The sequence below is a fragment of the Octodon degus genome, unplaced genomic scaffold (genome assembly GCF_000260255.1).
Source record: "Octodon degus isolate 3935 unplaced genomic scaffold, OctDeg1.0 scaffold00111, whole genome shotgun sequence".
NCBI classification, from domain to species: Eukaryota; Metazoa; Chordata; class Mammalia; order Rodentia; family Octodontidae; genus Octodon; species Octodon degus.
This window is the reverse complement of record NW_004524687.1, coordinates 8155762-8170856: the sequence shown is the minus strand read 5'-3', so window position 1 is coordinate 8170856 and position 15095 is coordinate 8155762. Positions and strand designations below refer to the sequence as shown.

General features: G+C 46.0%; 1 protein-coding gene across 2 annotated transcripts in view; it reads right to left on the bottom strand.

Moving 5' to 3' along the window:
- Slc28a3 (solute carrier family 28 member 3) overlaps positions 1-15095 on the bottom strand; it is a 75963-nt gene that overhangs the window by 47161 nt on the left and 13707 nt on the right. Inside the window, exon 1 of one of the 2 annotated variants that reach the window (XM_023699188.1) lies at positions 13724-13808. The exons of the other annotated variant lie outside the window; for it this stretch is intronic. Within the exon in view, the coding sequence (XP_023554956.1) occupies positions 13724-13729 (6 nt within the window). The 5' untranslated portion in view covers positions 13730-13808. Of the gene's footprint in view, positions 1-13723; positions 13809-15095 lie in introns of those variants that run through there. 2 annotated transcript variants of the gene reach the window in all.

Below are 15095 nucleotides of genomic sequence, written 5' to 3'. Positions count from 1 at the left end.
CTGCTCTGGCCACATGACCTCCTTGCCAAGGGGCACAGTGTGTCTGAGGGTTTGGACAAGAAATGACAGCTTCAACTGCCTGTTGGCATGGGGTGTGGACCATTTAGGTCTGTGAAGATGGATAGCAAGTGGAGTTAGTGTGACACTGACAAAGACCCAGAGGAGTTGCTGTGAAGCTCTGGTTCTGGAGCCTGATGCTTAACAATGAACAGTTCTACGACACGTTTGATACAACACCTTGACAGGAAGCTTACACCACTGGGTCAGATTTAGATTGGTGATCAAAATTGCTCTATCTATCTATCTATCTATCTATCTATCTATCTATCTGTCATCTATCTACCTATCATCCATCCACCTGATTTACATGCACCTGTACATCTTTAAAGCAGTTTTCTTAGAAGTAGTCAATGTAGTGAAGTAGTGAAGCCTTGAATATTGTAAAAGGTGAACAGGATTTTGTGCTTTAACTGTGGGAAATTATTAAAAAATCTTGTGCTTCCTGTTATCAACTCTAAGACATGTATTCTCCCTCTCAGCTCAAGGCTGTTCAACAATAAATAACTGTTTCTTGTCAAGGCAGCAAGCTCCCTCCCTAACCATCTCCTGTAATGTGGTCAGCTTAAGATGTATCTTGTAAAATACACACTTAGCACTAAGCTATGAAAGATCTTTAGTTACAAACAGTTTGCAGCTGTGTCAAGTGAATGTAGGGTTCTGTTGTTCTGTGCTAGATAAGAAATTCACTTACCAAACTGGATGTGATTTCTGTTATAAATACCCCCCTGCTACTTACCTTTGGGTGCTGATCAGTCTTCTTCTGCGTAAGAAATGGCTCACCGACCTGAGCTCAGTAAATAAAAGACTCTATTCAAATTCCTGTCTGGCTGATCTGGTTCCTATGCTGAGTGACCCATAACATTTGAGGGCTTTTCTGGCATCCCCTTTACCGGGGATCAATCATAGGAACCAGAGTCTTTGGAAACCATTTCCCCGGGGGAACTTTCTGGCCCTGGGACGGTGTCCAAAAACTCATAAATCCTAACATTCGGATGGACTAGACTGAGCTCTCTGAAAGATCTTGCCGGTAAGACATCTGTATTTGTTCCATTGGGGCGCCCCCTCTGAGAGTCCTAACAGGTGCTGGATGCAGCGACAGCCTCTGGACTCGACTCCTTTCCGTGACGACATGTCGGAGTCTCAGGTCAGTTTCTGTTTTGTTTTTGTGTGTTTCGGCCGATTGTTGTGTCAGTCTGATAACCATGGGTCAACGTGCTTCAGCTTCTGGGTCGCCTTTGCAATGTATTCTTGATCATTTCCAGGAATTCCCAGGGCGAGCTGCTGACTACGGAGACCTTGTCTTCCAGGGGACTCTCCGCACCTCTGCGAACTGGAGTGGCCCCGCCTATCCAAGTCTGTATGGCCTCCGGAGGGCTCTTTTAATATCTTCCTTACTTATCAGGTTCGCAGGGTCATATTTGGAAAGCCAGGACATCTTGATCAAGTCCAATATATCCAAGCATGGATAGATTTATTACAGGACCCTCCAAAGTGGATGAAGACCTGTCGCTGTGGGCATCACTCAGACCTGCCTCTGGTATGATGGCGCTGGCCACTGCTCCAGAAAAGGATCCTCAGGGTCCTAAAATGCCACCTATGCTGCCCCGACATTGAATCCCCGACTCTCCCCCTTTACCCTAAACTGTCCGGTCCCTCCCTTAACCCTTTGGCTCCAGCTAGCCCCGACTCCTCCACTCCTCTGAGTCCGTCTCACACCCATAGTGGACTGCCCTTTTCTCAGCACCCCATCTGACCGTGATCCTTTTCCAACCTCAGCACCAGCCCCAGTACTTCCTCTCCGTGAACACTTGGGTAGAGATGACCGCCCTTTCATGGTTTATGTCCCTTTCTCGACTAGTGATTTGTGTAACTGGAAAAAAAAAAAAAAAGAAAAAAGAAAGACAAAAGAAAGATGCCTCTTAACAAGAACCAGTGTGCCTACTGCAAGGAAGACATCCTGGTACCCTGTAAGTCTGCTTGGAATACAGCCCTGTTGCCAGTCCAGAAGCCTGGAACCACAGACTACAGACCAGTCCAGGATTTACAGGAAGTAAATTGTGGAGTGCAAACTATCCACCCCACGGTGCCCAACCCTTATACACTTCTGAGTCTGCTGCCTCTGGACCAAGTCTTCTACACAGTCCTGGACTTAAAAGATGCCTTCTTCATGATCCCCTTGGCTTCGGTAAGTCGTTCCATCTTTGCTTTTGAATGAGTGGACACTCAGATGGGCGAAAATGGTCAATTAACCTGGACCAGATTACCTCAGGGCTATAAAAATTCACCAACCCTGTTTGATGAGGCACTGAGTAGAGACTTGCTGAATTTCTGAGAACATCCCCAAGCAACTGTGTTACAATACATTGATGACATACTGTTGGCCTCTAACTCCGATGACTTATGTAAAGAGACAACTGAGGACTTACTGAGAGAACTGGATAAAATGGTCTACAGAGTCTCTGCCAAAAAGGCTTAGCTTTGCCTATCTCAAGTAACATATTTGGGCTATAGGCTACAGGAAGGACAATGATCTTTGTCTGACAAACAGATTGAAGCTATATTAAAAATCCCTGTCTCTACCACCAAATGACAGGTAAGAGAATTTCTAGGGCTTCTTGGATAGTGCAGGCTCAGGATCATAGGATTTGCTGAAATTGCCCAGCCTCTGTATGCCAGTACTAGTGGGGACCAAAAAGGGAAACTCTGTTGGAGTGAACCTGAACCAAGAGGCTTTTGAGGTTCTAACAAAAGCCCTTGCTTTGGCTCCTGCCCTGGCTTTGCCTGATTTGACGGAACCATTCCAGCTCCATGTACATGAAAGCAAAGGCATTGCTAAATGGGTCTTAACCCAATACTTGGGGTTCTGGAAAAGACCTATAGCATACCTCTCTAAGAGACTAGACTCCACTGTGGCAGGTTGGCCAAATTGCCTGTGAGCCATAGCTGCCACTGCCATTTTGACAAAGAAAGCTACTAAGCTCATGTTTGACCAGGAGCTCCAAATTGTGGCTCCTCATGCAGGTGAGAGCTTTCTTAAAAGCCCTCCAAAAAGACGGCTCTCAAATGCACTGATTGTACAATATCAAGCTTTGCTCTTCGACCCAGCCTGTATTAAGTTCTTGTCCACTACAGCCTTAAACCCAGTCACCTTGTTACCAGATGATGACCCTGAGGTACCGCTCCATGACTATCTTGAGGTGCTTGATGCAAAAAATAAGCCTGAGAGAGGACCTCACAGACATTCCTATGGATGATCCTGATGCCACCTTGTACACCAATGGAAGTAGTTTTGTCCTGAATGGGGTATGTTATGTCGGGGCAGCAGTGGTCACAGAAGACCAAATGATCTGGGCTCAAGCCTTAGGACACGGGACATCTGCCCAACAGGTGGAACTCGTTGCCTTGACCCAGGCTCTCTGCTGGGGTCAAAATAAGCAGGTAAACATCTACACTGACAGCAGGTATGCTTTTGCTACCCTACATGTACATGGACCTGTTTACCAGGAGTGCAGTCTACTAACCACCAGTGGACATAAGATTAAAAATACCCAAGAGATCCTGTACTTGCTTGCAGCCGTGTGGCTCCCCAAAAAGGTGGCAGTTATCCACTGCCAAGAATGCCAGAGGGCAAACTCTCCAGTGGCCAGAGGAAATGCTCTGGCAGATGCCACAGCCAAGGAGGTGGCACAAAAACCAGTGGGGCTGCTCAAGACACTCTTGCCTGTCCTGTGCTGGATCAGCCCACTTACTCTGATGCAGATCTTTTATTGGCTAAAAGCTTAAAAACCATGCCAACACAAGATGGCTTGCAGATGCTGCTGGACAACAGGATTCTCCTTCCTGAGACACTAGGCGGAGAGCTCATTCAACAGCTAAACCAAGAGACTCAGTTGGGAAGAAATAAATTGGCTGAACTGTTATGGAAATCCTATTTCATACCCAAACTGAATCAAATAACTAAGGAAACCAGCCAGTGGTGTCTCCACTGTGCTCAGGTAAACCCCAGCAGGATTACTTCTAAACCTGGACAGTGCGCTAGAGGTATATCTCCTGGGGAACACTGGGAAATTGGTTTCACTGAAATGGGTCCAGGAAAAGGAGGATATCGCTACCTCATTTTGGTAGATACCTTCACCAGATGGGCAGAGGCCTATGTCACCTGATCAGAGTCACCTCTGATAGTGACAAAGAAGTTATTGACAGAGATTATTCCCAGATTTGGCCTACCCATTACTATGGGGTTCGACAATGGTCCGGCTTTCATATCCCAGGTTACCAAAACTCTGTCGTAGGTCTTGAAATTAAAATAAAAGTTAATTCTGCATATAGGCCTCAGAGTTCAGGTCAGGTAGAAAAAATAAATTGTACTCTAATAAACCATTTCAAAACTAGGGTTGGAGGCTGGCGAAAACTGGGTGAGTCTCCTTCCTTTTGCTTTATTCTGAGCCCGCTGTACTCCCTATGTACACGGGATCACTCCCTTTGAATCTATGTATGATCGGGTACCTCCCTTAATCCCCAAACTGGAGGAGGAAATCCTGACATCCATTTCTAATCAGGAACTTGTTAAATCCTTACAGGCTCTGCAGTCTACACTACAGGTTACACACTCCCTCTTCCACTGTCAACATCCAAGACTAGAACAACTTGATAGTGGACACTGGCTGCAGAACCTGGCTCTCTGGTGTGGACAAAAAAGCGGGATCCATCCACATTGGAACCTTACTGGGTAGGACCTTATCTTGTCATCCTGAGTGTACCCACCTCGGTCAAGGAAGCTAGAAAGAGACACTGGATTCATCACACCCACATTAAGCCAGTTGCAGTGGATGAGGACTCAACAAGATGGTCAATCAAAAAGATGCCCGATCCACTCAAAGTCAAGTTAGTATGCCAGAGTACAGATCTGGCCTAACTGTCTTTTCAGTTCTTATCATGTATTATGTATTACCTGCATTTCATGTGCTGTCAGCCATACCCACTATGCCTGTAATTAATTCCCATGATAACATGGGGGTAAAGATGGTAAATACTCTTAATTTGTCCACTTTCTGCTTGGAACAAAACTTAGATCTTTAATATGTGCTGAGTTCATGCCTAAAACCAGTGTGCAAGCCTGTAGAAGATATTAGAAATTTAAACTTTTTAAAGCACATTTCTAAACCTGCTTCATATGATGACTTGGCTAACTGGGGACCTGTCTCACATGATGTACCACTTGGTGCCCTGCATTTTATCATCCCAAAGACTGTAATTGCTTTAAATGAAACATGTACAATTTGTAAACTGTACTGCAAAAAGTTATCATAGACTGTTAAGATTTCCAAATTGTTCTAGTCTTATAAAGTATCCATATATAAATGGAAAAAAACATCATCACCCTTCAAGAGGAGAGAAGTTTCTAACATCCCTCTTCCTCCTGACTGTAATGATAAAGTCCCCTTCCTGTCTGAGGCAGAAGCACATACTGTGATACTCAGTGTCATTAGAAACCTATTCTTTGGTGAAATAGAAAATTATGTGAGACAATTGGGTTGTAATGTGGCCAAAGCTCTTAATGCCACTTCAACAGCCATCGCCCTACTCAATACAAGCTATATTAGACAATCGGGCTGTCATTGATTATTTACTATTGTTTCACCATCAAACATGCAAAAAAAAACCAAAACCACAAACTTGTTGTTTTAATCTATCGGATAACAGCCATCAGATACAGAATTAAATAAACATACTAAAAGAGTTAGTGCAAGATATCCATCAAGGTAATAAGGGGGGGTTATTTTCAATATCCTCCTGGATAAATAATCTGATAACTGCTCTGATTGGGCCTGTGATCATATTTCTTCTGGTCCTGCTCATCAGACCTTGTATAATAAACTGTTTGACTACGTATATACAACAAAGAACTCAGATGATAAAATTAATGGTGTTGAGATCTAACAATAAGCCTCCCACACCCCCAAGGCAACTCAAGTTATGAGGTTGAAATGAATCAAAGATTTGATTCCCGGATAAAACCAGTGGGGAATGTAAAGGGTTAACAGAATTTTGTGCTTTAACTGTGGGAAATTATTAAAAAACCTTGTGCTTCCTGTTACCGACTCTAAGACAAGTATTCTCTCTCTCGGCTCAAGACTGTTCAACAATAAATAACTGTTTTTTGTCAAGACAGCAAGCTCCCTCCCTAGCCATCTCCTGTAACGTGGTCAGCTTAAGATGTATCTTGTAAAATATACTTATCACCAAGCTATGAAAGATCTTTAGTTATGAATAGTTTGCAGCTGTGTCAAGAGAATGTAGTCTTCTGTTGTTCTATACTAGATAAGAAATTCGCTTACCAAACTGGATGTGATTTCTGTTATAAATACCCCCCTGCTACCTACGTTCGGGTGCCGATCAGTCTTTTCCTGCATGAGAAATGGCTGACGGGCCTGAGCTCAGTAAATAAAAGGCTCTATTCAAATTTCTGTCTGGCTGATCTGGTTCCTATGCTGAGTGACCCATAACAAATATTACTATGGATGTCAGGGTCCTGATACTGGGAACACAAATGGTTCTGTGCTGTCAGCTAGATTTGGGACTATAGAAATATGTACTTTACATTGTCACTGTGATCTGTGCTGAGAAGCCAATCCAGTGCCCTGTTCTCTGCTGAGTACTAGGTGGCTGGTGGGCCACGGCCAACTGAAGAAATGACTGTTTCTGAATGAAAGCGAAAGCTTTCCTAGGGGCAGGTGAGCTTTCTAGTGCAGTTATGACAGTGCTGGACAACTGAGTGGGGACCAAGTGACATGTGCTGTGGCTTGGACATGGTCTGGCTCCTCTATAAGTCATGTTGAACTAATCCCTGTTATGACGTGGGATGAGGTGGAGAGCTAAGAGGCGATACAGTAAGTTAACCCATGGCACGATTAATGCTGTATCTCAAGTGTGGGTCTTCAGTAAAGCCCGGTTAGGCACGGCACCCACCAGCAGCCTATGTCTCAACCTCGCAGTGCCTCCCATGCTACCAACAGGAGGACCCAGCTGGGCGTGGTTCTATGACCTTGGACAAGAACTGGGAGTCGAAATAAACAGTTTTCTTCCTAACTTACCGGGCTATGGCATTGTTACTAGCAACAGGAAACAGACTAAGACAACAGAGACCTGCTTCCCCCCACATCTTCAAAAGTTCCCTAAGGTCAAGCTTTGGATGCCAGGATAAAAATGTCAGAAGCGCATCTCTAATTTCTGAACTTCTTCAAATGATCTCATCTCTCTGTAATCATCCTTAGAACATGGCATATTCATTTTCAGAATACTTCAGAACATGGCATAGAATAACTGCCTCCCATGGTAACTTAAAATTCCGAAATGCAGTACCAACTGACTGTAGGAAGAGTCCTGGTCTTGGCTTTGGGCCACATTTCCTCGAATACTGACACATTGTCTGAGATTCGGCTCTGTGGTTAGATGTGGGTGCCCATCCAGGCATGGTTTCTTGAGGCCTTGGACTCCAGTAAAGAGGATGGCAGCATTATCTCCTCTGGGGACAGGACAGCTCGTCCAGTACGGTGTGCATGACTGGTCCTGGCTGGCTGTTGTGTAATTTTCTGGTGTAGTTTGCCTCTCACTTGCTTGGTCTAGGGGTTTTAGGGTTATGCTGTCCTCCATTGTTAAAACTTGGATTGTGAGAAGCAACACCTATTTGGTGGATCAGATCTCTGTAAACTGGGATCACTCTGTTCCCATCTTTCCCTTTTACAATCTATCCATGTCAAACGTTTTAAAGCCATTTTCCCCAAGGCACTGGCTCTCCCAGGAATGCCTGTATTTTCACACAGCACTCTGGGAGCCTCTAATCTGGACACATTGATCTCTCTCCTCTTGGCTCTTGTGACTTTCTGGGCCAGTCTTAACTGTCCCTCCCTGAGATAGCCATGTGTGTTTAGAGGCTGGGCAGAAGCACAATAGTAGTGGGAAGACTAGCATGGTTGTCCTGGGGCTCACTGTCATTCTTCCTTTGCAAAATCTGTCACTTCCCCATGCTCTGGGGGGTGTGACTTTGGTGCAAACAGGAAAGCCTCTGTCCTGCTATGAGTGGCAATGACAGTAGTTGTGTCTTGAGAAACTACTAACATTCTACCTTTCCTGTGGCTTTCAGGAACCAGGGCCACAGGAAACGCCTCATGCAGGCATGTCAGGAGGGAAAAGAGGCAGTGTTCTTCTTAAGGTTTAGAACTAAAAGGTCTCTGAAAGGGCTCATGTGTTTGGAAAGAGATTGGTTTATGGGGGCACTCTACTCATTGGTGGGTTAACTCACAGATGGGCACAGAGTCACATGTACTGCTAGTTGACTGGGCCTGGCTGGAGGCGGACCCTGGGGGAGTGACCCAGATGGGTGTACCCTTGTGTGCAGCTGTCCCCTTCTCTCTGCTTCCGGGACACCATGGGGTGAGCGGCTTTCTACCTTATCCCTTTCACTAGCTTGTTTTGCTTTGCAGACAACCAATTGTAGACTGAATCCACTGAAAGCCCTAATTCCAAGTAAGACCCTGCTCCCTTAAGTTGTGGCTGTTTTCATGGCTGTGTGCTCAGCCATGAGAGAGGTGACTCATTCAGTTCTATCCCCAAAGCAGAATTAAATGAAAGCTTATAACAAGATTTGTACAAAGGTGAACAGGCAAGTACTCAACACACCATTTCCATGAGCTTTCTTGAAGAAATGGCTAGAGGAAGAGGTCAAACGAACATGAAGGCCTTATGATAAAAGGAGTGATGCTACCCTTTGATTCTATTTAATAAAGTCAAGCCTAAGCCAACTCTAGTGCCATGAGTCCAGAATGCATTATAATCCCTGACCATATAGAAAATATTATCAGAATGTTACTTGGAAAAATGGAAAAAATACGCTAAATACACTAATTTTTCATCTTTTAGCTTCTGGGAGCTGAAAGAGATTATAAATAGCAGTGTATGATAGAAAAGTAAGCAGTGTGTGTGTGTGTGTGTGTGTGTGTGAACTAAAACGAAATGGAGGAAAAAGATATAAAGTGAAAGGAGCAAAAGGTTATAATCTTGCAATTAGTCATAGTTTTAAGCTAGGTAACAAAGGAGCCATTAAACAAACCAAACAAAAATCAGCAAAAGAAACCAAACAAAAGTTTGAGACTATGAGAACCATATGGTGAAAAGGACACCGTGCAGTGCGGTAACAGAAACTAAACAAACATTTCTGGCAAATTGATCAGTGGACTTGACTGAATCGAGTGGATCGACAAAGCAAACAGTCACAGATTGAAAACGGCATTTTGATCCAGAAAGGTGAAAACTAGAGTGGTCATTGTCTCAATCCATTAAGCTGAAGGAAAATAACTAGAAAACAATTCTATTTTCTAAACAGAAAATAGAATTAATGTGTCTAACCACAAGCAATATCTGGGTATCATTGCACATTCACAGAAGCCTGGCTACCTTTAAATAAATAGTATAAGACATTACACAGAAACTATAGGCAGAAAGGTCTAGAAACATATCGAGGAAGAAGTTCTCTAAACCTTTTGGGCTATGACAGACAAACAGGCAAAATCAGGACAAAAAACCCCAAAATAGCAATGCTATGACTCTGACTGGCATCCTTTGGCCTCTATAACTTGAACAGAGAGTACACTGTGGCTGAGCCAGTTAGCTGTTTCCAATGTGTATTCATTCCTATTTCCTTAGTAATAGGACTGAATTCATGGGCTCTGACGCCATGCAGTGTGAAGGGATCGCAGGCAGACGGTGCAGCATGTTTTAGGATACACAAAATGAAGGGTAGTATAGGATTAGAAGAAAACCAATCATATTGAAAGTTACTAAAGTGAAACTTATTTATTTTTTGAGGTGCTGGGTTAGGCCTTGGGCACACTAGGTAGTTACATCCCCATCCCTGACCGCCCCGATCACCCCACCGCTGGAATATGGGTCTCTTCCCTAGCTGGGATTACAGGCGCGCGCCACCACACTCAGTCTCAACTGCTGTCTCAGGGCGCCCCGGGGGCGGGGATCGAACCCCCGGCTCCTGAGCCTGCTTTCAGACTATTAATATTTTGACAAAACCACCCAAGAAAGTCCAGTGGCCAGCCCTAAACACTGCTTTCCTCTCAGGGCTGTGGAGGTAACTTACATTTCCGGCAGATAGAAACTCTTTTCATCGTCATGAAGGCCTTTCATTCCAAGTAAGAGTTTCACCTCCGGCTGTCCTCTGGAGTGGAAGGTGCCCTCCCCTCCGCAGGCCACCTGCAGGGCTTCCCGACCACCCCACCGCTGGAATACGGGTCCGTTCCCTTACCCTGGTGTGTCATTGGACACCTCAGTTTTGCTTCTGGATAGGTCTGAACTGTTGCCCAGTAAATCTACTCAGGAAAAAACCCAGAGAATAAAAGCCTCAGGGTTGTGCTCTTTTGGATTGTGGTCATTTGGAGTCTGAAAACGAGTTAAGAAGAAGAGGAAGAAGGGGAAGAGAAAATAAATGCTTTAGATATCCTGCTTAACTGCAAAAAGCTAATGTAATTTCGCTAAAAGTGGTTGTTTTCCCGCCCTTTGAAATGCACCAGAGTTCGGGTGCATTTAGCAGATGAAATGCTCAGCTTCCAGTCTCCGGGAGGAACCTGTAGGGCCAGCGTGATTGCGCTCATAATGTCCACCAGGTGGCGCCACCGCCATGACTCGGCATCACCTCCGCCCCCCCCCTCCCCTCGCAATTCTAGCGGCTGTTGGCCCTACGATCAGAAAAACGATTAAAATATTAATCTGCTAACCCACAACCTCAGTTTTATACACGTTGTTATCTATACTGTCCAATGTGTTTGTCTATCTCTAATGAATCCAATCCTTGTCAAAAAGCACCCCCATATCACCACCAAGATTTAACACAAATTGAAAGCAAGAAAAGTACAAACACGACGAATGCCTGCAATTTATCTGAGTGGAAAAAGAAGGATGGTTTGGTGGATAACTGCAAGGTAGTACCAGGCGGTAAGTAAATGATAATGCGAACATGGCAAAATATTAATTCCAGAGTGGGGGTGATGGTAGGCACACAGGTGTTTATGGTGAATTTCTTTCACTTTTGTGTGTTTAAAAATTCTTATAATAAAATTTTAGAAGCAACAAATACTTTTGGATTATAAAATACTTAAGGAAGGAGAACACTAGCTCATATTAAAACTAAAGGTTTATGTCCCCCTAAAATGCACAGGCTGAAGCTCCAAGCCCCAGTATGACTGTATTTGGGGAGAGAGCCACTGTGGAGGTAATCAAGATTAAGTGAAGTCAGATCAATGAATAAATAAGGATAAAAAGATGAAAGGATGGGCTGGGGCTACAACTCAGCGGCACAGCACCTGCCTGGCAAGTGCGAAGTCACAAGTTCGAGTCTCGATAACAAAGAAAAAAAAGATGAAAGGATGTCTAGGGGTAGTCCTCCTCTGAGAGAATTTGTGGTTTTATAAGAAGAGACTTACTCACTCCAGTTCCCGAACTAGAAGGCCGACAGAGGCAGCCTGGAAAGTGGCCCTCGTGCCCTGTGGCCTTGGGCTTCCCACCTGCCAGCCCTCAGAACGAAGTCTGTGGCTTAGGCTGTCCAGCCTGTGGCATTTTGTTTGGACAGAGAGAACACAGGAAAATCTAGACTTTTCCGTTAACAAATATTGAAGAAATAAAGCCATCATTTTTAACTCTCTAAGAAACAAATCATTTGAATAAAGTTCACTGGTGGAGGCCACTCTGAGTAATGTCTGCCTGCTTCTAGCTGCTGGGCTTCTGAAAGAGTTGAGTACAAGGTGCTGGGAGCTGAGTATTCATACAGACCCGAGCCCCTCCTCAGGTCATTTGCCAGTAACTATTAGGATGGACTATGTGCCCATGGTCACTGACCCCACTGTGACTTACGGGGTCTGGGCAGTCCTTGGAACTGGAATAAGGACCCTAGCTCACCCCTCTTGTAGAATAAGTTAGGAGATTCGTTGGTTTATATCACAGGAAAAGGATTTTCAGGACTAGGCAGTAAGGAGCGAGGGGTTATTAGGCAGGAATTGCAGGCACATGCAGAGAAGCATATTGTGGTTGGAGAGAAGCGTCACTCCTGGAGCCCTTGTGCAGCCCACCATGCAGGCCCCAGGGAGCACACAGGAGCAGACCCAGATAGAAAGGAGGGAGGAAGCTGAGATTGTAAATTGTACTTTGAAGTAAAACGGCAGCCTGAAGAAGCAAACGTTATTCAAGTCCTTTCTCCTTCCGAGAAACTCACTCTTAAAAAATTCCTGAAGGTCTTTTCGCAACAAACTTATGAGGGTGTGTGTGTGTGTGTGTGTGTGTGTGTGTGTGTGCACCGCCCCCCCCCAGGCTGCCTTAAGGGCGGGTCTGGTAAGGCTTGTGGGAGCTGGGGATTGAACTGTGGTATCCTGCCCCTGACTGCATTTGCATAAGCAGGCAGGCGCTTAAACAACTGAGCTAACAGGCAGGGTCCTGCAACAAGCTTATAACCCTGAGCTCTGGCCCTGGCCCTGTGCCCTGTGACTTCTCTACCTGCAGGAGTAGCACTGGCAGCTTCAGCCCTGTCTTCAAACATGAGTGGATGGCTGCACCTAACCATGCCTGGGACTAACGTGAGCAAGGGGGTGCCGATATGTCGCCTTGGGTAACTTCAGCTGGGTGCCCCCATTTGCAGTCTTCTTTTCTTTTTGGCGGAACCCGGGGTTGAACTCAGGCCCTTGCACTTGCCAGGGAAGCACTTATTCCACTGAGTCATCTCCTTAGCCCCTGCAGTCTTCTTAAAAGTACAGTGTTGGCAAATGACCTCCTTGTCTCTGCTCTGCCTATCTTGTATTTCTTTGATCCCACCGCATTACCATGTCATCACCAATAGAGGGACCAAGTGTCATCACACCATGACTTGGGAATAACACATACACACTGGCATCCACACGGGGTCTCAAGTACATCTGAATCCAATCCGAGAAGCAACTAGCTGGTAGCTGTGGACAGGAGCCTTTTCAATACAGCATCTGACTGGAACCATTTAAAGTGCTTCTTGCATTGTCAAAGGTATGGTGGGACCCTGCATCTGGCAGCGTCAGTGTTAGTTCTGGGTGTGCGCTACCTAGACTCCTGCAAAGTGATGTGTCGGATTCGAGCCAGGAGCTAGCAGGGCGAGGTTGCAGGGGGTTTCTTCAATGGCCTTGGATTTGGAAGGGATCAATGACCATGGTTTCCCCTTGTCCTAATGCTGTCAGGCTCTTCTATTCCTACTCCTCAAGCTAGGCCTCCCTCTTGATCTATACAAGCTATAGACTCTAGCTAGGCATGGTGGTACATGCTTGCAACCCCAACTCTCTGGCAGGCTGAGGCAGGGCTGCCAAGATAGAGCCCAGCCACTGCAATCTAGTGACTTAGTGAGACCTTGTCTCAAAATTTAAAAAAATTTTAAAAGGGAAAAATACCCCAACGGAACAGAACAGAACAGAACAAAACAACCTGCCACACAAACACAGAACAAAACAGAAAAACCCACACCCTCTCAGAACAAATGATCTTGCCCGGTAGCCCGGACCGAGCAAGGCTCCTGTGAGTTTGTACCTGCCCACCCCGGGGGAAGGGCACCTGGGCTCTGAGCCCTTAGCGGAGTTATTCAGAAACTCACCATCATGCATCCTGCTGTTGCCCCTGTCCGAGCAGATGCCTCTCCCACCCAGAGCAGCCTTCAGGGCTCTGTGAAGTGCATGCATCCAAAAGCTTGGCTCTTTCTCAGTCTGCATTGTGGAGGACCCTCGCTTGCTCAAGACCAGTTGGCAAACCCCGTGGGCGTCACCCCTCCCATCTCTTCCTATTGCTCAACTTGCAGCTGTCCGACTCTGCCCCTGACAAGGACCCCTCCCTACTTCCTTGTTCACCTGAGTGCTGAGGTTGGGCTCAGTCCTGCCGTCCCTTCCCTAAGGCGGGTATCTTAGTATTCTGGCTGCTTGAACTGCTGTTTGTGTTGGCCTCCGTCTTTGACAATAAGCTAATCTGGTAACAAGACCAAAGATTTGGACTGAATTTCCCCAAAGGACTGATTTTTAAACTTCTATATAGGGCCGGCCAAATACCTGAGTGGATTAAAGTGCCTGTAAGGAGGCGCAGGGGCTGGAGTTTCGATCCTTGCACAAGCAGACTCCTCTCCCACCCAGAACAGCCTTCAAGGCTCTCCCCAGGGCACATGAGACAACAATCGAAAATGGGTGTGGTGGCAAGTGCCTGTAATCCCAGCTCTTGGGAGGCTGTAAGCAGGTGGATCACTACAAGTCCCATCTAGTAGTGAGACCCTGAACACCCTGTACACCCTTCCCTACAATACAGAAAAAACCAAAACCAAACAAACCAAAAAACTTCTGTGTAATAGGGTCTTCCCAGACAGGCGCTGGTCAAAGGTGTCATCTTTTCCTCTCCTTAAAAAGATGTGCTTGTTCTGCTCATTCCTACCTGAGAGTGTGTGACAATTCAGCCTGGCTCACATTTCCCTCTGTTGCTTCCTGTGGTTCTCCCCGGTAGGCTGGCCTGTTTGCCTAGAGGAAGGCCGTCCTATGAGGGCCTCTGTAGAGCAGTTGGGAGGGAGAAAGCCAGCAACGTCCAAGGCCATCTGTGGAGCGGCTGCTCAGCATGAAGTTGCCTGCCCTCTTCACTCTGCACCACCGGGAGCCCTTTCTGCTCCTGAGAAAGGAGATGGGGGCCAGGCTGAGGTAAGCTAAACAACTGTGATGAGCCTGTTAGTCAGGAAACCCAGCGCACAGAGCAGGACATGGAGTCCGGAATGACTGCCATCCTCTGCACTGTCCTTGCTACTCTCCGTTTACATCTGGTGGGAGGCCAGGGGCATCATGGATACTCAGCTTAGATCTGACACAGGGCCAAACATGTTTCTGCTAGGATGACTAGTCAGGTGCCTGCTGTGTGTGAGGGAGAAGCCAGCTAGAGTTCTGGGTACCAAGGTGCCCCCTCTTTCCTGGTAGCAGGTGAGAGTCGGCTCACTGCCCACT